Below are 24,101 nucleotides of genomic sequence, written 5' to 3'. Positions count from 1 at the left end.
GTCACCACAATGCGCTGGAAGCCCAAATGTCCTATTTTTCAGACTTGTCATCTATTAAGCAACCCTCCGAGAACCCTGCCTAAGTTTGGAATGCTTCTGTCAGGTACAGTTCTGCTCGAGTCTTGGTTGTGATTCACACTTCGGTTGAGCTCCCTGTCGTTTTAAAATGTCATCTTTGTCTGGGAACACCCTGGTCCTTTCACCCACATTTATTTATATAGTGGCTTTGATGTTTAAGAAACAACCGAACTTAACTCTGACAGGCCCAGGGACTACGGACTTGTTTCTGAACTCCACTCGCCAACTGTCTATCTGGAAAGGTCCAGACAACCCTAAATCATGCCCGTGCCCAAGCCTCGCTGTAGCTAACTGCATGTGGCCTGGTATCCGGTGGAAGGCGCATAACCGTATGGGGTCTTGGTTAGTGCTCCATTGCCAATGCCGGGAACTACGCCAGATAAATCGCTTGCTACTAAATGACTGATTAAATGGATCATCTCTAAACTAGAGGAGCAGCCAGGGTTCAAAACTGAACTCTAAACCAGGGGAGAATAATACAGGGAAGCATGAGGGAGGCCCATCCGTGCTGGAGTGACAGGGGCCAGGGTGCTCGTTCCAGAGTCTGAATCTCAACTATCATTTAATAAGCCCCTTGAAAAGTTAACCCTGTTGGTTGATTCTTAAAAAGGAAATGATAACACCTTGCAGCAGAACTTCTGTGAGAATTAGAGATAATTACATGAAGTGTCTGCCTGACATACAAAGACACCCAAATAATAACTATGGGGATGATGGTGCTGATAGCGATTAATGGCAAATACAGATGTTAATGGTGCAGATTAAAAAGCAACAGAGAACTGACCACAGATAAGTCAGTATGGAAACTTCTTTGAGACTAGACTTATTTACTTTAAATAAATGTTGAAGATACAAACTATCATTCGAATTTCATATTCTAATTTCATTATATGTTCAGGCCACCTTGACATCTCTTTATGTCGAAAGGTCAATAACTCTGACCCAACTGTCATCTGCAAACTTAATGAGTGTATTTCCTCAGATGACCACAAATAATGCAAGGTCTTCATGGAGTTGTTTGCTGATGGCTGCGTCTGATGTCCTTTGGCTGCCTGTTTGTAACAATGCTGCCAGTGGCCTCATGAGAACAAGATCCATGTTTGTTAAATTTGACTTGCCTCCAGCCAATGCAGCACCACATTCACGAGGCAACAAAATGATTTTGATATCGATCATGATTTCCATCATCTAAGCTGATGATAAAAATTATTAACTTTTAACCAAACGGTCTTCCAGTGTCACTAAGATACAGCAAAGTGCCTTTGGATTTGACTTCAGATGTCCTGGAAAGTTACAGATGATGCCTTCTCAAGTTCAATGACCAAAGACATCCCAGGGATGTTACAAGGGGTAGACGATGAGAAAGAAGAAACCAGAGGGGGTTCTGGATCATCTTCCCTTCGAATGACTTCTCTGCCTAATGAAGAAGTGCCCTTGCTGAGTCACGGCTTCAATTAAGACTCTGACCATTTTCAAAATGCACGAAAGAGAAAAGTATGTAGTTACTCTGCTTCCCCGCAACTTCACTGCTGTGAAACTCTGTTTTTGGAGAAGGTGTGGCATCGATCAGTGGGGAAAGAGCTAAGGAGGCCTAAGAAGAGCCTGGGTGAGCCCAGAATTTCAGAAGTCACTGCACCTGCCTGAGCCACCCCTTGCCAGATGGAAAATAGGAAAAAGCGCAGTATAGAGAAATTTGTTTCTTTTCACCTTAAGAGGAAGGGTTATTGGTACTCTGTTTGAAAAAAAAATAGATAGAGCTGTTCACTTACTGGAAAATAATGTCTAGTACATTTTTCAGAGCATCTAGCTAGGAATTCGACCATTTTAAAAGACTTTCTAATTACAGGCGTACTCACTAACATATGCCCAGTTCCTAGCACTCAGCTTGGCACACGAAATAGAGGCAGTAAATATTTATTGCATAAATAAATAAAATGATGGGCTGAATATGTTAGAAGACATTTCTACGAAGAGTTTCGTAAATCCACTGAACAGATTATTACATTTTTAAGCATGACTTGCAGGGTACGTTTTGGCACTTCGACAGCAATAGCTAATCAGTAATAATCAAATAAAATGAAAAATAATAAAGGTGCCCCAAACAGCTTTCACGAAAAAAAAAAAAAAAAAAAGAGGACACTGGGAAATGTCCCTGAGGATTCAATGAATACTGTCCATGTGTCACTTCCCTGCTATGAACAAGACCGACTGCAGGCGTTCACTGGATTTAACAAATAGGGTAAAATGAGGCATCCACTAATCCAAAAACTCAGAAAGCTTTAAGCATCATTGCAGTAGAGCAAGCGGCCAGAAAGAAACATGCATAGCAAACTGTTCATCATAAATTTTCTCTTGCTCAGCATTACCACCACTTAACTGCAGATAAGACAAAGGTCCGTTGAATTCAGCTTGTAAGAAGGTAGGAAACAAAGAAGGAAAAGGGTGGCTTCGTCTTTACTCTTTACAAGAATAACAGGGTCTATTGTACGAAAAAAAAAATGAAAGTAATGAAACATGAAAATTCTGTGTAAAATCTTCATCTATGTTCTATAATAATGGTTCTTTTCTCCGATCATCAGAAGTTTATTCTCAAGGGGAAACAGGTCTGCAACGCCACTACTTTGAGTTCATGACCTTCTCTGTAACGCGATTAATAAGATAAGGCAGTGATACTAATGATTCATCCAGATGCCTCAACAATGCCTGAAACGTTTTCCAAACACTCACTCTTCTGTAAAAAATTCTTCCTCTGGAATTGTCAGCTTCACACAAATCGTAAATATGTAATAGTCGAACAAAGTATGCAGATTGTGACAGGCTAATGAATGGTTTCTCAGCTGTGTCATGTACCGCCTAGGACTTCCAGAGAAATTACCTATGTTTAAAGCCCAGCTTCACCACTCGCTTACCTTGTGATCTTAACTAAGTTACTTAACCTGAGTGTCTCCATTTATCACCCATAAAATTTGACAACGTATTTGTGTTGTAACAGCACCCAGGCTGATGTGTTAGCATTGCCTGTTAAGCCTGTGCTGGGCACAGAATAAACACTCAGTAAGTTTTTGCTGGCATTCCTATGATCTGGAATTTGAGATTTTTTTTCTATAGAAAAGGAAAACAGGAAAGGAAGGATGGTTCGGAAAACAACTTTTCACCGACTGATGTGGAGACTCAAAGCCCCTCTACAAACCCATCTATAAGACTTAATAAGGCTCACCTGAATAATTTGACATAACCCTTTAAATTTTTGCAAAATTTAGAGCTATGGCCATGCTACCCTGAACAAGCCAGACCTCATCTGATCTCAGAAGCTAAGCGAGGTCAGGCCTGGTTAGTACTTGGATGGGAGACCACTTAGGAAGATCAGCTGTAGGTGTAAAAAATTTAAAAAATAAGGGATAGTAAGCTGACAAGGTCCTTGCAATCTATGAGGTCAAAGAAGAGTTGCCTCACATACATACATACATACATAAATGTCTGCAAAATTTAAACTGCTGACAATCAAATAACCATTGAAATTACATTGTCAAATGGAAAAAATACTTATGCTGTTACATATGGAAAAGGAACAAAGAATATCAAATTGAACACATAGAAGGAAATCTATATACATTCTTAATTATTTATATATGAATATATCAAAGTGCTAACAGCAATTGTAAAGGGTTGAGTTGTACAATATAGCTGTTTTTTTAATTTTTCTCTTTGTACCAAGTGCTATATTTGTACAGAAAATAAAACAATTAAAAAATGCAAGTCCCAGATATCACAACAACTTCACTTCTAATTTGAATAGCATTTTATAATTTGCCAAGGGTCACAATATACGTGGTGTCATATGCACTTCAAATAACCTCGAGAGTGTGTTAAACACATAACACTCAAAGTCAGACCAGGCATCTCAAGGTTAAAAGGGTCAAGTCACTTTCCACAGTAATGTGCTGAGTAAGGGAGGGGACTGAGGCCAACCCAAGACTTTCTCACCAGATTACAGTTCTTCCCATGAGGGCTCTCTGGTCCAGACTGGACCTGGAATATTAGAATCCAAGGCGGTAGCTGCCTGTTAATCACTGAGAAAAACTACTTTCCTGGGCTGCAAAATGAGTCTAAATGACACCATTTGGCATGGCTCAAATAAAGCAGGCACGTACACCCTCTTCCATCACAAATCAGGCGGTTTGGAAGGAATCTGAGCTAGTAACACCTCCTTCCCTTCCTTCCCTTCCATCCCTTCCTTCCCTTCCTTCCCTCCCTCCCTTCCTTCTTTCCTTTTATTCTCCTTCCTCCATCTCTCCCTCTTTTCTTTCTTTCCTTTTTTTTTTTTTTTTTTTTTGCATCACAATTCAGAAATTAAGGCATTGAATAGCTTTGCAGAATGTGGGTCCTGGTATCACACCACAGCTCTGCCTCCTTCAAGGTCGTCCAGGTGTAACCAAAATGCCGGGGCTCTGTCTTTTCATTAGGTCTCGGTCTGCTTCTCTAAGGTTATTCCTCTGCCCTAGGAGATGACGAGACATGGGGCATTCTCTGCTTCCACCTCCAAAACCACTGTACTGAATGAGAGGAGCTCCCTCTCCCCAATGAAAACAGATCAGTTTTGTTCTCCAGCCAGATGTTTTGTAGGGGTTCTGGGACATCTGCTTTAAGTAAAAAACAAAAAAGTTAGCAATCTGGACAACAGAGAGCCAAAAAAGAACTACCTACAACGTAGATAAACGTTTTCGTGTTTTTAAAGTGTGGGAACAAAATCAGTATTCTGGAGAAAATAATTAGGAAATACAACCAAAGTGATGACACTTTAAAAATCCACAACACCATCTTTGAACTCTATCATTTTATATTGTGTCTTTTTAAAATTTATGGTTATAAAAATTTTTTTTAAAACAGAGCCAGATTTACTAGGCATGTAAAAACATACTGTTCTTATGATTTTGGCAGTAGATGACCTGGCTAGATTCATGCTGGGCTATGAAGATGAATTCCTCTGCATCTGGTTAAAATGCTTTTGACACTGTACATCACTCTGGCTGGCTGCACTGTCCTGGCCTCAGGTTATAAATAAGGAGCCATATAAATCAATCCTAAACCCTTTAAACAAAGCCACAATAAAAAGAACTGTTTGGTATTCAGTGAATATAAGCTTCTCTAAATAAATCTTAAACTTAGCTTTGAATGATTCTACGTAAAGCTTGTGCAATACATTTTTTTACAGGCCAAAAAGTAAATACTTAGTTTTCTCTTTATTCTTAAGCTTTCTCTTTGTCTCAGTCTTGGTACGGAATATTCTTTTATACAACATTTCATAATTCTTTTACAAAGAAATCTCCAATACTTAATAACTACTTAACTTGATTAACAAAGAAAGCTTTAAAAGAATTCTCATGAGACGGTCTAAGACACAATAGCTCAAATTAAATGTATTCCCCAAAATAATCTTCTGGAGTGCTTTTTAAAAAAAAGCCATAATTCACTTCCCTAGTTTCAAAACAGAGCACTTCAGATCCTCTTTCCAAGAGCTTGAGTGATGGATGCTATGAAATGTCTGTCTTGCAAAATACATTCGACTAGTTTGAATGCATGGAAAACTCCAGGATAATGAAAAGACAAGCCAAGACAAAGGGAAAAAATAATAAAATGTATGTTACTGTTTCCAAAATAGCAACCGTATAAAAGTAGCTTTTGCGTGGCTTCCATTTAAAAATATAGTATCATTTTAGGGTAGTATAATACTGTCAAATATAGCAGCAGACAAAAGTTATGGAGTCTAACGTTTAATAGCATACTAACACTTTGGGATAGTCTAAAATGCCCTCAGTGCAAGCTGTTTTCACATTACAGCACAGTAATTTAATCACGTGAGATGTTTAGTATTCATTTCCATTTATCAGAAGAAAAAACTGATAGGAAGTGAGCACTGATATAGAAAGAAATCAAGCACAAAGTTTTGTTGGAAGAGTAGAGTCCAGAAAATAATGTTTGGAAAATATTACTTTCAATGTATCGAACTGGAGAGAAAAAAAGCTTCAGGGGATCCTGATTCTTTGATTCTTTTAAAACATAATCCTCTTCCCAAATCCAAATGAGATTGAGTTTAAATTAAGCTAAATAATGTTGCCAACATGAAAAAGAAATGAGGACAAGAAAAGAAGAAACCAAGACTACACCACTATTCGTGGGTTTTTCTTCAACAAACACATGACTTAATTTGTTAAGATGCATTTCAGTTTTTACCCCAAGGCTCCAAGTATTAGGCCACGTGAAAGCAACAAGCTTGCTCATAACGTGACATTCAGGCATGACAGGAAATGTGACAGGAAATGACTCCTGCATTTACCTCCACCAAGTTGGTGGCACCTCCCTTCCCTGCTCCACCTGTACCTTTCCAGGAGAGAGGCCCAGCTTTCTGTCCCTAAATCAGCCACTTTTATCTCCATGACCTGGAATTCACTCAGGCTGTGTCACAACCTCAACACTTATTTTTTATGCTGCTTTGGAATTATCATCTAGCAGTCTCTCATTTGGATGTCACCTCCCTATTATTCTCTGAGAAGTGATGGTATTTAACTTGTTATGTATGTTCCATAGTGACCTGCACTGCATACAATTGGAGAATTTTTAACGCTGTAATTGAGTGTTATTTTTTTAAAATAACTCCTGAGCATTCTAACCATCAGCAGTAGCAATGAATTATGATTACCACGTGAGCTCAATAGAATACTGCCCCGGGCTGGTCAACAAAGGAAGGGCTCTCGTGGACCAACAGTGTGCCGGGGGAAAGAGAATGAGTTTAGATGTAATTTTGATCCACGAGACCTGTGTTATTAAAAATAATACAATCCTCAGGTATCCAAGGAAGCTCCAGACTTTACAATTCACATCTGTTGCATAGCACCTGGAAAGGCAAAAAAAAAAAAAGTTCTAATCCAACAACTTCCTAAAGTGGCTTCTGTCCCAGCTCTGACCCAAAGGCCATAATGTAACCTCCTAGACAAAGCAGTTCTTTCCTTTTTGAGGTGGACATAAAGCTAGTTACAAAACTGATCTCATAAAGTGCTTCTGAGAGTTACAGGCAACAAAGCCCAGGAAAGTATTTTTGAAAAGTATTTCTGAACTAGGAGTAATGGCACTTGTACTAGCTGGTCCACATCCTTGGATGACCAAGGAGGCTCAAAAGTGACTTGAGTCACTTCAGTTTTCAATCAGAGGATTTGTATGAGGTCAGGTTAGATTTATATCGAACAAGGCTACACTAACCTCATTTCTTTTCCATTAGTGTTTTCTTACTTGGAGGGTTTCTTGGGTGATTGGCTGACCTCATTCCCCTTCGTCTTTGCTTTTTACCAGCTGTTGTATATCATTTTTCTCCATCTTTATAAAGAGACCCACGGGATGTGGCGTTCTGGCAGAAAGATAAAAGGGACCTGCTCATTCCCAAGTAAGCTAGTTCATGTGAGCCAGTCCATATGGAAAATTTTTATATAATTGCATATATGTGTAATAGAGTGCACGTTCTCATTCCTCTATTTTGAAGCATCCTTAATTTCAAAATTTTTTACCATAAAAAAATATGTTAACATTTCTTCTTACATTGACATTGGATAGCTTCATTTTCTTTGGAATCCGAACTACCCATGAAATTGAACATTTAAAATTGCTAAAATGTGTTAAAATTTCTTCTCTTAAAGACAAATCTAATGAAAGAGAAGGAATATATTTTAAAAACAATCTGCCTATGGGCATGCCACCCTGAACAAGCCCGATCCCGTCTGATCTCAGAAGCTAAGCAGGGTCGGGCCTGGTTAGTACTTGGATGGGAGACTACCTAGGAAGACCAGGTGCTGTAGGTGTAAAAAATAAAAAATTAAGGGATTGTAAGCTGATGAGGTCCTTGCAATCTGTGAGGTCAACCAAGGGTTGCCTCATCTGAAAAAAAAAAAAAAGACAATCTGAATTTAAATAAATGAAATGAGTAATTTGTATGGTACTTTATAAGATACAATGTGATTTTATAAATATATCATTTAATCCTTTTTCTTAAGCACGTTATTATTATTATTATTAACTATCTCCACTTCAGATATAAGAAAATAAAATATAAGGTAGTGAGTAATGGAATGGAGCAGAAACTCAAGTGCGGCCAATTTTAAATCTCATATTCTTTCTACTACATTATGCTACTTCATGTCAAAACATAAATGAATAGCTGTAATAACAGCTAACCCTTACTGGGAAGTTTACAGAGGGGTTAATGGTGGCTTAAGCCCTTGAACTGCATTATTTCATTTCAGTCCCACAACAGCTCTGTGAGGTAAGAACTGCTGCCATCCCAATGTTACAGATGAGGAAACCAAGGCTCAGAGAGACTCAAGAATTTCCCCAGCTCACACAGCTAAGAAGGAGCAGAACAGGGACTCAGACTTCAATCCGAGGGGCGTGAAATGCATGGTCTGAACCATGAGACGTACTGCTTTTGGGGTACGAGGAAATATTTACAATAACAAATCCACAAACAACAAGATAACTTGAATTGTGTTGTAGAAACGGAAAACTTGCAAATAAAAACCTCCCAGAAAGTAGAGGTTATGTGTTATCGACATACGCCTAACAGATTAAAATCTAATTCAGTCCATACAGACCAAATGCTCAATGTTTACAGATTCAAGCATCTGATTAAAGCCATCCTTACTACCCTACTTCCTTCACCAGTTTCCTATTTCTTCTCAATAGACTTGTCTGTGCTTATTCCAATTTCCCCCCTCTCATTTTTTCTTAAAGCTCCCCGGCCATATCAGGCTCTGGCTCCACTTTTCCAACAAAACTGTTCGTGTCAAGATCGTCCATGACCTCAGGGTTATTATATTCCATCTCAGTTCTCAGTCTCACCTTACCGTAGCCCTGAGCAGCATGTGCCAGGTGTCACTCTGTCCCCTGGGTACCGCCTTCGCTCGGCTTCCAGGGGTCCCCACTCTGCTGTCTTTCTCCACCCAGCCAGGCCCTCCTCAGTTCTCGAGGACACAGTTTTCCTTTTCCTTGGTCTCTTCACTTTGAATCACCCCAAACAAAGGTTGGGTCTTGGGATTCTCTTCTGTAATGACACTCATTTCCTTAGTGAGCTCATCCAGTTTTATGGCTTTAAGTATTATTTATATGGTAACATCTTCCTAATTTATATCTTCGGCTGAGCTATCTCTCCTGAACTCCAGACTTGAATCAACTGCCTGTGTGTATGACTAACAGATCTCAAACTTAGCACATCTAAAACTGAACGCCTATCTTTTTCATAGCTGCTTCTTCTACCTCTTGTATCTAGAAAATCACCAACACAATTAGGTGCTCAATAAATAGGTGGCTTGGATAAACAGATACAGCCCAGTCAGATGAACATGAGCCTCAAAAGGTGAATGGGGTTCAGTCAAGATTTAATTCCATCGCCAGCCCCCATAACCCAAATCAGCCCCCCAGGCCTGACAACCAAAGAGGATGACTCTGGCTGGCTCACTCTTGAGCTATGGAAATGGAGCTGGCACTTGTCCTTAGCATCTACTTTGAAAATAAGGACCTTGCTACCTCTGACCTCAAAGAGTCGTTCATCACAGGCATCCATGTGCAACACACAGCCATGAAACAGATGATGACATGGACCGCAGAGGATATATCTGCACCTGAATTACTATGCCTACAAAGTAATGGTCAAAAATATGTACAAGCCAAATTAAGAATGTGTTTCTAGAGGCTGGGGAGAAAAAGTGGCGTAGATGATGGAGGTCCTGTTCATCCCTCTGGTGACCAAATTAAAGTTGTGACAGAAACAAGGAGCGGCAGCAAGGAAAATCGCCTGGGATCTAGATGAACAAGCCATACAACTAGCGAGAAATCCAAAAAATCACCCTGCAATGGCAGAAGGTAGGACGGGGCGAGGACACGGGGCTGCCCGGTCCCAAGCAGCTGAGTGAGACGGAGGCTGCAGCAGCGGCAGACGCCTCTTAAAGGGGCCGTGTCTGCGAGCTGATTTAGCTAGGGATGGACCTGCTCGCTCTGAGCACCAGTGCTGATTCGGCTGCGTGCAGGGAGCACCAAGGACTTACAGAAGGACACTGCTGGAGTGAGGGCTGAGGCAAGACTCGCTCTGTATAGAACTGCCGGTGGTATCCATTGTTCCCATTGAGCTCTCCCCATTCCCAGTGCGCCAGACACAGCACCGCCATAGCTGTGATGTCATCAAACTGGATAATAGAGGTCGCTCCGCCCAGAGGATTCCTTGAAACCTGCCTCCTCCAACCCAGGCCCCACCCAAGCCACATCTAGGTGTATCCTCAGCGCGTCAGATGCTCCTTGCTGAGACTCACACTGGAGGCAGCTGGCCTCGGTTTCTGGTGTGGCCTTTTGAGGCAACTATAAGCACAGCATCTGTGGATTGCTTGCTGAATCTTAATAGGTGGCTCCGGAGGGGCACAGGCTTGGGATAAATTTGGCCTCCAGCTGAACCCCTCTCAGGACTGTGCCACTGGACACCTACTACACAAAGCCGCACTAAACTAGGAGACTTAGAAGCTTAGTTTAATACATAGAAACAGACACTGAAAGGCAGTCAAAATGGGAGGACAAAGAAGCAGAAACCAGATGAGAGAACAGAACAGAGATCTAGAAATAATAGAGTCAGGTAACCTAACAGGTGCAGAGTTCAAAACACTGGTTATAAAGATGCTCAATGAACTTTTGGGAAGTGTAGATAAATTCAGCAAAGAGATAAAAAGCATAAAAATGGAAATGGAAATTATAAAAGGGAACCAGTCTGAAATGAAGCACACGTTATCTGAGATGAGATGTATATTAAATGGAATAAACAAAAGAATAAACAAAGTGAATAAAGAAAAGGATCAAATGCCCTATCTAGAGAATGGGAAAGCCAAGGACACGCAATCAGAATGGCAAGAGATAAGATGCTAAGACTATAAAAATAATTTAAGGAGCATATGGGACACTATTAAGGGTCCAAATATCCGTCTGATCGGCATAACTGAAGAAAATCAAGATGTTGAACAGCTGTTTGAAGGAATAATGATGGAAAACTTCCCTAATCTGGTGAAGGAAATGGACATAAAACCCCAGGAAGCTCAGAGAATTCCAAAAATCAGGGATCCAAAGAGACCCACACCAAGATACATCATAATTAAAATGCCAAAGGTTAACTACAGAGAAAGAATATTAAAAGCATCAAGATAAAAACAGATAATGACTTATAAGGGAAAACCCACAAGGTTGGCAGCTGTATTCTCAAAAGAAACTCTGCAGGTCAGAGGGCTTGGCAAAAAATATTCGACAGGATGAAGACCCAGGATCTACAACCAAGAATAATTTATCCAGCAAAGCTATCATTTAGAGTTGAAGGCCAGATAAAGAGCTTCCCGGACAAAAAATAAGCTAAAGGAATTTATCACCACCAAGCCAGTATTACTGGAAATGTTGGAGGGACTTCTTTAAGAAGAAAAAAACATGTATCAAAAACAGGAAAAAAGAATGGTAACAACTACATTTCTATCAATAAGCATCTCAAAGGGAAAAGAATTAAGTGCTCCAACCAAAAGATAAAGTGGATGAATGAAAAGGAAAACAAGACCCCTACAGGTTGCCTATAAAAGATCCACTTCAGATTAAAAGACACACACAGACTAAAAAGAAGGGGATGGAAAAAGATATTGCTTTGATGGACCTAGAAGGTGTATAAGTCAGATAGAGAAAGATAAACTATATGATTTCACTTACATGTGGAATCTAAGGAATAAAAAGAACAAACCAATAAAAAGCAGATTCACAAATATAGTGGACAATTCGGTGATGGACAGAGGGGAGGGGGTTTTGAGAGGCTGGCAGAATGGGGTGAAAGGTTAAAGCAGTACAAATTAGTAGCTGATGCATGGTCACGGGGATGGGGAGCAGAGCATAAGGAATGCACTTAGCATTAACACATTGGCGGAGGGTCAGGGGAGAGAGCGATTGGGGGGATCATTTTATGAACTATATAGATGTCTAACCAGTATATTGTGTACTTGAAACTAATTTAAACAAACAAACAAACAAACAAACAAGAATGTGTTTCTATAAGAACTACAGTATCTTGCATCTTGATATGGAAAACTGGTTACAGTTTGGGGATAGTTTTTTCAATCAGACTGACGATTTGGTTGTGGTATAAGTTCATGTACTTTAATTGCTTCTATTTCCAACTGGTACATTAGCAAATGTAGATCAGACACAATCTGACATCAGTGTCATACTGCCACACTGATTTGCAAAGATCAACAGTCAGCTTCCTTCCACGACTGTCCACTGCTAAACTTAACAAAGAATATAACATTGCAGCGATAGATTCTCTTTGTTGAATAAATCATCGACATCAAGTGACCGATGAAATAGAGATGAGAACCTAGATGCTCTGAAATTCTACACAACTGTCAGTGCCCATAAGTGCCTATTCCTAAGCAAAACTGTCAGATAATAAAGATAAGGAAAACTCATCGTAATCCTTCAGGCTGAAAATCAAGATGGAGGCCCCACTTGAACAAGTGCTAAGATTCCCACTGCCTGTCACTGCCAAGAATGAAGTCACTCGGTAGCAGACTCAGCTCCTATGCTTTGTGCAGCAAAGGCTGCTCCTTAGCAACCAATGCCGACAATTGCGTTCCCAAGGAAACCAGAAAGCCCAATTTATAAAACTATGAAACAAAGCAACTGTAAAGGCAACATTAGACACAGAAGGTAACTCTATTCTTATCATTGCTACTGAACTTCTGCCAGTAAAGTGGCACAAATATTTTATTTTTAAATGTTTAAAGATAAAGACACATTTTTTAAGTATGCGACATCACCCCTGTCCTCTGAATCTTTCAGAAAAAAAGTGGCAAATACATTTTTAGGATTTGAATGAAGAATAACAATAAAAATTTACATTTTTTTAAAAAAATAGATGGTTCTTAAAGGTGAAGAATATTTTTAGAACCATCTGCAAAGTATAAATTCCTTCCAGATCACAAGCAGAAGTCTATTGATTTCATTCCTGTAAAAAAGCAAGTAGATATATCTGCCAGTTTAATTTCCGTTAGTTCTTATGCACTGCTACCATGGCTTCCTGAATAAGAGTTCTCTTACATACGGGGAAATGGGAACACAGAATAAGCGAAAAATATGAATGAGGATGAAACCAATAAAACATAGATATTAATATAAGCTACAATGACTAAATTGTGAAATCAAGCACATGTCATATGCCACCAACTGCCTTATGACTTAGAGCTCTCAAACAATTTTATAAAGGCATATGAATGAATCATTTCTATGAAAAATGTCTATTATCTGCCTCATAAGATAGACCACCATTTCTTTATTGCAGAGCCTTGGGTGAGATATTTAACCTATGAGCTTCAAATCTTTATCTGTAATGTGGATAGAATTAATAAGAATTAAATGAGATTGCATGAATACTAGACAAAGCACAGTGTAAGCACTTAATAAATGCTGGTGCTGTCTTATTGATCCCTCCCCCCGCCCCCGCCCTTTCAATATATCTTGATTAGCTTATCCTCATCGCACTTTTTCAAACCCGTGACTTTTCTTAAGAGTAAATACAATGAGTAGGAATTGCTGCATAGAAAAATAAAATGTTTAACAAAGAGAAAATTATGTTTCCAAATTTATGTAAAGAAACGCTGAGTGAGATAAGGTTACCAATTCAGTATGTTAATAATGTGAAAGATGGCATGTTTCCCTTGTCTCTTTGGAGCAGGTGGGACTTGCGCTAGTATTTATGGACACATTCACAACTGTCACATACCTTATTTTCAAATATCATCGTTACTTCCTTAGTCTTCCTTATTGAGTGAAACTAATTCCTGAAAACTGCTGACAGCTCAGGTGTCAACAACAATCTGAGAATTAAGGCAAGTAGTCATTTGCTGAATTCCTGAGAAAGCCCTGACTGCACTTTAACCCTCCTTCTACCTCTGCTATCATGTGCCATTCAGATGACATAGGCCTGAGAATTCTTCTGTGACATATTTTAATAGAAGGCAACTTTTCAAACCTGGTTCTCCCTGGCAGAATATAAAAAGACCCCAGTTCTCGTATCAGCAGGGAAATTAGACGTAGTTTAATGATTTGCTGACACCTCGTGATCTGTGCAGTGCCATTCCAGATGCCAGGGATGAAGGAAGACCCAAGAATAATAGAAGTTTCTATTTAGAAGAGCTTAGAAGAATCTAGTACAGTTCTCTCCCAGTGGGGAAATCCCCATTCAGCCGTGGGCTGTCATTCGGCTTCCCCAGCTTCTGCACAAACACTCTCCCGACAGTGGGAAGGTTCCTGATCCAACAGCAGCTCGGAAGGCTAGAAGTCAGATCACACCTGTGCCCTATATACCACGTGAGTCACGTCAACCCATTAGTCCTGGCTCTGCCCTCTGCAGCAACACTGTCCAGCACTTCCACATGACGCCCCCTCAGATGTTTGGAGATGGTCATCCTGTCCAAGAAAGAATAATGGACCAACACCTAGGTTATAGTTCCCCCTGTCACATCTTCATAAAAATAGTCTCAAACCAACCACTTAACCCTTCTAACCTTATCTTCCTTGTCTATAAAATAAAAATAATAAACCTGAAGAGGAGAAAGGGGTAGAAGAAAGAGAGGGGAAGGAGGAAAAGCAGCCAGAGGAGCAGAGAAAGTGATGCCACTTACTGAACACGGTACCCGCACTTCTCCAAGTAGCAAGTGTGTCTCAACTAGCCAGGGAAGTACTCGCTACGTCCTGTCAGGTTTTACAGATGGACCCATCCAGACTTGCCCAAGGTCACACACCAGTATTAACTCTTAACCACTGCTTTACCTCCTCTTTGTATCTCATGTCCTTTGTTCCCCAAATGGTGACATATTTTGTAAACACAATTATTTTCCAGCCTAAACAATCCCAGATCATCAACTACTCTTCCTGTAATTTAGATTTAAGAAGTCTCAGCAATCTACTTGCCCCTATTTGGATGCACAGTGGATTACCAATGTCCCCCTAGAAACGAGTGGTTGAGACAATTCAGTAACTGTCTACTGAGAAGGTATTAATTACTGACCACTCTGTGGCACTGAAGAGAATAGAGATGAAGAGACAGCCCTCGTCCTCAGGCAGGTAAAAGTCTACGAGCGCGGAAGACCCATAAATAGGCAAAAAAATAATATAAAGAAAATTGCTATACTAAAGGCACAAGCAAGATGCAATGGAAGAACGTCGAGTGAGAGCCAAATGCAGTCGGCGCTGCAAACACGGGCTGATCCCCCGGAGGAACGCAATGGGACGGTGGCCACACCCCTTACTGCATGTGTCCTGTGTTTGCCTTAACATGTCATAATACATGGTCGGTTTATTCTGGTTAACAAAATTCATGTTATTTTCCTTTGAATTAATAATGCCAAGCTATCGCCCTAGCCAGTACTTGCATAACTGATATTAGGGACATAACTGGAGAACTTGCAATGTCACAAACATTAATATAAATTTGTGAGCTCTGACCCGCCATTTTAGCGTGTCATACTCATTTGATTCTCTCACTAACCAGTACATTAGTAAGATAAGTACTATGGACCAAATGTTTGTGTCTCTTCAAAATTCATATGCTGAAGCCCTAATCCCCAATGTTATGATATGTGAAGGTGAAGACTTTGGGAAGTAATTAGGTCTAGAAGAGATCGTGAGGATAGAGCCACCATGATGAGATTAGTGCCCTTAAAGAAGAGACACTAGAGAGATGATCGATCTCTCTCAACCAAGGCAGCTGCTTGAAAATGAGAAAGAAGGCTCTCATCAGACACCAAATCTGCTGGCACCTTGATCTTGGAGCTCCCAGTCTCTGGAAAATGCTCGTTGTTTAAGCCACCCAGTCTAAGTTATTTTGCTATAGCAGTCCAAACTGAAGCACAGTGAAGCACACCACTTATGTCTTCTTCCAACACACAGAGACCAAAGTGTGTCTCTAAACAATGCTCACAGCATCAAGGCCTGGAGTGAAGGCCCTCCAAGTTGGCAAAGACTTGTTGGTTAGAGTTCTTCAACCAGGTAGAAATCTCCCACTAAGCTTTCATCTCAGCCATAAGAAGAATAATTTAATACCTTATCAAGCTATTATTAAAAGTGGTTAAATAGGGTTCTTGGACCCAATTCCAATGTGTGTGTGGCGCGGAGGGTCACACACCAACAAGCAATTCTCAGATTCCAGTAGGGTGTCCAAGAATTCAACCCAATTCTGACACTACCTATCAGCATCAGATTCCACAGATTAAGGGTTCAGACCTACAAGTATTCCCCCACACCCCTTTTCAGATGGCAGGTGAAGGCACAGGATGTTACTTCTGACTAACTGGTTATAAATCAGAGGTTCCCACGGCCCCCGCCTAAGATTTGATTAATTTGCTAGAGCAGCTCACCATGCTCAGAGAAACATTTTACTTACTAGATCATGGGTTGATTATGAAAAGGTTTAACTCAGGAAAAGCCAGATGGAAAAGGTACACAGGGCGCGGTTTGTGGGAGAGGGCACAAAGCTCCATGTCTTTTCCAGGCGGCCATTCTCCCTAGTCTCCATGTGTTTACCAACCACTGGATGCTCTCCAAACACTCTCCTCTGGGTTTTTATGGACGCTTCATTACACAGGAACGATTGATTAAATCACTAGTCCCCTAGCAATTGATTCAACCTCCAGCCCTTCTTCCCTTCCCTGAGTAGGGGGCACTGAAAGTTCCAACCCTGTAATCACGTAGTTGGCTCCTTGGCAACCAGCCTCCATCCTTAGGCACTTTCCAAAAGTCATCTCGTTAACATAACAAAAGATAGTTTTATGGCTCTCATCACTTAGGAAATTTTAAGGGTTTCAGAAGCTGTGGGCCAAGAATTTTGGACAAAGACCAAATGTATACAAGAAATATATTTTGGTCATCTGATTGAGCAAAATATATTTTCTATAAATTACAATATTGCAGTGGCCTACTAGTTGGGTACAATGAAAACTTTTGGGGTATTGGGGAGATGAACTCTCTGTAAACGAAGTATATGACAACTGGAGCCAGTGGATGATAAAGCACCACAAACTGCAGGCAGAGCGCTGATGGAAATGTAAAGTCAGGCTAGCTTTCGATGGAGCTCCCAAATGGCCTTATGTTATGTGAACTTAATTTTGTGATATCAAACATTAATAGATGTTACTATGCACGCAATTTTATATATGTGAATCATTTCATATGAGAAAAATTAGGCTTGAATTTTGTGAATTTTGCATTTTGACTAGGTCTTGCGGAAGGCATCCTTCCTATAAAATATGGCTCGTTGCACTCAGGGAAGGCTGTTTGGAGATGAAAATACAGGGCATCATGGACAATTTGGAGAAAAGGGGCACAGTAGTTGGGGAAACAAAGTAAACAAAAGAACAGGACATGGCATCAAAACACATTACATAAGGGGCCTGTGTGTCTCACTGCAGCAGCAAAGCCCAGGTGCTGCGTGGGTAGAGGTGGGGTCATGTGAGGGTGATCGTGGAAAAGCCTAGAATGTTACTCTGTGGAGCTGCAATTGGTCCTTGATAAAGGAAAATGAGGCAGGACAGGTAGCCTGGGGCTGCCCCTGCCCCTCCCCCTTCAGGATGTGGCTCTGGGCTCTTTTCAGCCCCTTCGCTGTTTTAGTCCTCGGAGAACAAGGGGAGACAAGCCAACATGGTCCTGTTCAGTCTGGCTGCCATTTTGATGGAGACCTGACCTTTGGCTAATTACAATATCATTATAGTCTCATCTGCACTGCGGTGACCGCGGCTCCCGTCACGAACCTGACACCATGACAGTTCTGGAAACACCAAAAAGGAAGAAAGAGCGGGAAACCGAGCTCCCCAGCTACTGTGAGGAGATGGAGAGGTTAGGGCAGCATCCTGTTTCAGACCCTGCCCCCAAGAAGAACAAAAGCCCATAATCCAGACATCTTCGGCGTGACTGGGTCTCTGAGTTTGATCACAATTTCCTTAGGTGTATACTTTCACTTCAAATAAACCTTGTGCTTCCCAGCCTGATATTTGTCTTGTCTATGAATTATTTCTGGAGACATAAAGACAAGAACCGGAGTTCCAAGTTGAGTCCTCTCTAGATGTCCTCATCAAACGCTCCAGCATCAAAAAGATCTAAAAGCCATGGGCAAAATGGAGGCTGATGCAGCAGCTCAAGACTCAGATCACTGATAGTGATAATGAAAAAGGAAAAGAAACTGTGTGTGAGGCTCTAGAAAGCCTTAGGAATTTAACAGGAAGAGTAAGTAGAGAAAAGGAAAAGTTAAGACAACCTAAGTTTGAAAGAACAGAGTACTCAGTACCAACAACACCGTCCAGAATATTGTTTTAATTGCCATAATTGTTAACGAATTCTTCCAAGCGTTGAAAGAATCCTCCATCAATAAATAGCTGGAGAGATACAAAAGGAAAGCTATTGAGAGATCGTTAATAAAGGTGGGAGGTAGGTGAAATGGATGAAGAGAGTCAAAAGGTACAAACATCCAGTTATAAGACAAAGAAGTTTTTGGGTTGTAATTCACAGCATGGTGACTATACTTAACAATACTGTATTATGAATTTGAAACTTCCTAAGAGCACTGCAGAGCTTAAAAGTTCTCACAACAACAAAATGTAACTATGTGTGGTGATGGATGTTAACTTACTGTGGCTTCAAAATACATACAGATATCAAATCGTTATGTTGTATACCTAAAACTGACAAGGTTATGAGTCAATGTTATCTTAATTTTAAAAATATGCTAGAGAAGCTTGTCATTTAAAGGGAGATTAGCATGAATTCTTTTGAAATATAAAGAATCACTAATTTTCTTTATGACCACATCTGGATTTTCAGGTACTGAATTTATATAAAATAGGGCACAAGTTTATATAAATTTGAAGAAAGAAGTCAGTTAAAATAAAACTTCTTATCTGCTTCTAGAATTAAAAATAAAGATGCTCTTGGCAAGCTTTGACTTGCAGTCTTACTCCTTGGTAAATAAAATATCTTTCCTCATTTTGTGACTATCAATTCATAATCATTTAAATGAGTCACACATCTCTCATAAATTCTTATCTGGTATTATATTTATTCACAGACTTATTAACCAAAATGGTTCCCTTTACTCATTCAAAAGATATTTTCCAAAATTAGTTTAGTGAGAGGCTTGTATACAGAGAGAGAGACAGAGAGAATTAAAAGCTACTAATCTGTAATGTTGCACATAAAAGTAATACAATCAACCTTATCCAATGCTTGGGTAATTATGAATTACCCAATGTGTTTGGGAATTATGAATTTCTCAGATTTTAGAAAAATAGCACAGTACAGGTATCCCACATTACTTGTAGCTCCCAGTAGCATCTGTGGCAGTTTCCCATGATCAGGACATTACTAACTCTGCAGCGACGCGCATATAGATTCACATTAGGTGGGATAAATATGACGGTAAAATTGCCTGGCCTCAGCTGTTTGGGAGGCTGCCAGGACCTTTTCTTTTTCTTTTTATCTTTTGGCTATTGGGCATTTATTGCAAACAGAACATCTGAAGTATGAGAAGCTGACCCAGACCCATGCCTGTCCCTGGCTGGGGGTAAGGCAGTCTTTCCTCACCCCATGCAGGCCCAATGCAGCCAGCCACGGACAGGGGGCCCCCACACACTGAGGTAGCTGCATCTTAAGCCCCCACATGTACAACTCCCCAGGCTTGCCCAATTCCAACACAGACCCAGGCCTAGAGGAAGAAGGGGGAAAGGTAAACAGGAAAAGCCCCAACTTCCATGGAGCACGCCCATCCTAGGAGCAGCCCAGCCAGCAGTAAGTGTAAGGTGGCTAGCTGCCAGGCTGGCTGGCCACTACTGCTCCAGGCAGTCCTCAGTCACCCCCTGGGCAGCCAGCTCAGCCAGCACATTCTGCAGGTAGTTGGGGTCAGGGTAGCCATGGCCTGTCACGTTGCAGTCCATCTCTGTCTTGTGGTGGATCTCGTTCCACACCACCGTATCAGTCTCGCCTGTGGTGCTGGATGTCCCCACTGTGAAGATAAGTCGCCTCTTCCAAGCCCTCTTCAGCAGTTCTAGGACCTTTCGGCCCTGGGCATTGCCTGGAAGGTAGCACTGGCGGGGAAACCATCTGGCAGTGAATGGTTTCCCAGGGTTGGGGTGCTCAGGGCCCTGAAAGCTGCGAGGAATGTTGTAAACCATGAGTATTGTCCTACAGTCCTTGTGGCCAGGGAGGGACACCTGCAATCTGAACACCTCCATCTTCCTCCGGGACTGGGTCCCAGTTTTCTCTCCATAGATGGTTTTGCAGGCAGGACACTGAAACTTCCATCCTTGTTCCCACTGCAGCACATGGCCAGCAGGCAGAGCAGGTGGAAGGCATCGCTGCACTTAGAGAGGCAGCCACTGGCCTGATGGTCTTGCTGTCAGTCACGTGACTGTACCCAGACACCACAGGCAGTTTCTCCATACAGATGATGCAGTCCTCATCTGGGGCTGTTTTCAGCTCTTCGATATAGTCTCTTATCACTTGTTCTGGCTCTGGCTTTGGAGTCCCTTCTTTCATGGACATTTTTCTCCATTTCTTAACTGAGCTGTGACTTTTAGAGGCCAGACAGGAGGTGGGAGGGCTGGCGGGCTGGGGTGTGCGGCTAAGACACACAGGAAGTCCGATGGCTGACATCAAAACAGTCGTCAGGCCTGCGAGGGCCTGCTGGAGCCTGCCGGGCTTCGGCATCTGCACGGGCACAGTGGCGGGGATGCTCCCAGCACTGCTCACAGGACCACTGGGGAGGGAGGCACTGGCTCCACTGGGAGTGGAATATCCTGGGAGCTGGTGCTGTGGTCCCAGGTGGGAGAGGATGGAGCAGTAAAGGGACTGGGGTTTGGGAATTATGTGTTTGGGAACGATGAATTTCTCAGATTTTAGAAAAATAGCACAGTACAGGTATCCCACATTACTTGTAGCTCCCAGTAGCATCTGTGGCAGTTTCCCATGATCAGCGCATTACTAACTCTGCAGCGACGCGCATCTAGATTCACATTAGGTGGAATAAATATGACTGTAAAATTGCGTGGACTCAGCTGGGGTCAGGTTTTATGAAGAAACGAGTAGTGAAAACATTTCTGTTTCTACAGCTTTGGGGGACTGGGAATAGCAGTAAAGGATTGTGGGTCCATATTTAAGGTGATGGAGAGTTAATGAGGAAGGAAGAAAAAAAGGATGACCAGGACTGACTAGCCAGGTGGTAGAGTGGAGAGACGTAAGAGAGAAAGCCAAAAGATCAATGAAACAACATAAAAATCACGAGAATACGGCATCATGGAAGATCAAAGTGGAAAGATCAAGTTAGAAATATCTGTTACTGTAGAAAAGAAATCAAAATTCGGAATTAGATAAGAACTAAAGAAGAAGCTTCTAGATCATCTTGGGTTCTCATACATAGGTCTAGAACGTTATAAACAATCAGGAAATAGTCATCAAGGTCAATAGAATTTTGAATCTGTCATGTCGGTTTCTTTTAATGGTCTAAAATTCAACTACTAGCTTTTTCCAGATAGTACCCCAATTTATTGATTCTCATATGTATATATGTATATGAAATAATATGACTTCTGATTTTTAGTTTTACCTAACCTCAGACACTGATCCAGAATATGTTTCCAGTGAGATTTTCACAGATGTTTTTGCCCACACACAGCTTTTACTTTCACCTTCTTTCTGTGTTTGGGAAGAAAGAGGGTAGACGAAATCTAGTGGTTCTGAACCGGGGATGATTTTGCCCCGCAGAGGGTATTTGATAATGTCTGGAGAAATTTCTGATTGCCATAACTGGAGTGGTGGTGGTTCTACAGGTATCTAGCAGGTAGAGGCCATGGATGCTGCCACACACTCTTTCAGGACAGTCCCTTCCAACGAAGACTCATCTGGTGCAATATGTCAACGACACAAGGTTGAGCAACTCTGCTTTAAATAATTACATACGTAAGTGTTTGGTAGAAGTTCCGCATCACTCATGTCACTAAATAAGCATTTCGATGTATATAAAAATTTGGTGTAACATTGTTCAAACAGTTAAAATGAAAGCAACTTTTAAGAGAAAAAATCAGAATTAAATAATTATTAACATAATGAAGCTAAGAACTCAATTTGTCTCAAGTATATTTTTGCTCAAATTATTCCTTTTTCTAACACCTCATTTATGCAGTTTAATATCATAAAGGCTTACAAAAATAATGTGAATTTTGAAGATGCAATCTCATTATTTAGTGCACTATTAAATAATTTTGAGGCCAGATTATAAAAAGATCTAATGAAGCAGAAAAAAAATTCGAAGTCACATACTTTTTTTAAAAAATTAAAAATGCTGACAACTGCTTACAAAGACCACCCACAGTTCCAAAGAACAGAGAACTAACGAGGTGGCTTTGAAATGCAGATTTTAATAGTTTCAATTTAAAAGTCATATTCAGAAAGTGTGGCCTTAAAAAGCAGATACTCACTTCAAAGAAATGGCATTCTTGGAAAGTTTCATTGTTTGGGAATTCTAATCTTGTCTGGGAAGAAAGCACTGGGAACTACCATCTCTATCTCATCCACGCATCCCCAACACCTCCCCCCGCCCCCCCACCCCCACACATGTCTCACAATTTCCAAAGGGTTGCATCAAGCCATTGCTTGAATATGATCTCTCAGTTCTTTCAGGAAAAATAACACGTATTCAACCTAAGTAGAAAGATTGCAAAAAATTAAGCAAGAAAGACTGATTTATATAGGCATTCTGAGGAGAAATTAAGAAAGACTGATTTATATAGGCATTCTAAGGAGAAAACTTGGTTTTCCTTTAACATTCCATTTGCTCTAGTCACCTGGAGTAGGGAACGACAATGCTCTCAGACCAAAATGATTTGAAGACAGCTGGTAGCATCCCACCAACAGCAGGCAATGGGTAAGCACTAGCTAATGAGGGTGGAGAGGCTTGCAGTCTGCCCCCCGCTAGATAATCTTATCTCCAGCATTGCTATGTTAGCAATTACTTGGGCATGTCAATTAAATTCTCAAAAAAAAAAAAATGTGCACAGATGAGCCATATTCCTCAGAATCACTGCATCAAGAAGGGCCAATGGTGTCACCAAACACCTTTTCTCCTAGAACATGAGAGACCACACTAAGAAGCACAGTTTCCAAACCTCGCTGAAATGGAGTTGACAGAAAGCACCAAAGGTGCAAAAATATTTGCATATAAAATAAAGACTCAGGTCCAGGTTTAGACCAAAACCTGAGCCAGATGAGCCCAGCCGCCATCCAGCATTTTCTCTTCTGCATCCCTCCCAGTGCCGCCTTGCTCCCCGGTGGGTAGAAGGGAATACAAGCAGATGGCTACAGTCAGAAAAAGGCAACAGTTGCCTCAGAATCCCAGCTCTTGATGGGTCGAAGTTATGGTTCCAGGGGATGGGCTCTGACAACAGAAGTTGCTTCTTTAAAATTCTTTTGAGCATAAGACTCTCTGAAATCTCAGTCGAATTCCGCAACCACCTGCTCAGTATTAAACAATGTACCTACACATTCCAAACTGATATTTAAAGGTCTTTACAGAAGGGCAGTCAAAGAGTAAACAATCCATCCTTCATTAGGCCATAAGAAAGCATCTTATTTAAGGAGGAAAATGCTAGGTTATCTTAACAAATCAGGATGGTGGCCTCTAGTCCTAAATGGTCAGTGACCTCAAAGGGCTAAGAAGTTCTCTAAAATACACTGAAATTGCCTAGTTGGTTTTAACTGACCCATGGGTTCAAGTCTCTGCAGCTTCTCTTCCATTTTATGATGAAATACTCTGTTGGATCCCTCATCAGCTCAACCCCAGTCCCCAGTCCAGCAGGTTGACTATGGAAAAAATGGAGTGGCAGTCACCATCCAGAGAATAATAACGAAAATTTAAATGGCTACAACAAAATGTCTGT

The 24,101-nt window shown here is 41.0% G+C and overlaps 2 protein-coding genes and 1 pseudogene across 8 annotated transcripts in view; 1 reads left to right on the top strand and 2 right to left on the bottom strand.

The window, feature by feature from the left end:
* DCLK1 (doublecortin like kinase 1) overlaps positions 1-24,101 on the bottom strand; it is a 312,702-nt gene that overhangs the window by 242,924 nt on the left and 45,677 nt on the right. The window lies entirely within an intron of this gene.
* Positions 7,807-7,925, top strand: LOC120610748 (uncharacterized; annotated as a pseudogene).
* LOC120610624 (probable E3 ubiquitin-protein ligase DTX2) lies at positions 18,356-22,769 on the bottom strand. The gene is given in 3 exon segments (XM_039873010.1): positions 18,356-20,464; positions 20,467-20,553; positions 20,556-22,769. Coding segments are annotated over 3 exon segments (1,119 nt in total). The 5' UTR covers positions 21,121-22,769; the 3' UTR covers positions 18,356-19,997.

This window comes from Pteropus medius, unplaced genomic scaffold (assembly GCF_902729225.1).
Source record: "Pteropus medius unplaced genomic scaffold, Ma_sr-lr_union100, whole genome shotgun sequence".
In the NCBI taxonomy this organism is placed as follows: Eukaryota; Metazoa; Chordata; class Mammalia; order Chiroptera; family Pteropodidae; genus Pteropus; species Pteropus medius.
The sequence above is the reverse complement of the archived record's forward strand: the minus strand, read 5'-3'. Positions and strand labels throughout refer to the sequence as shown.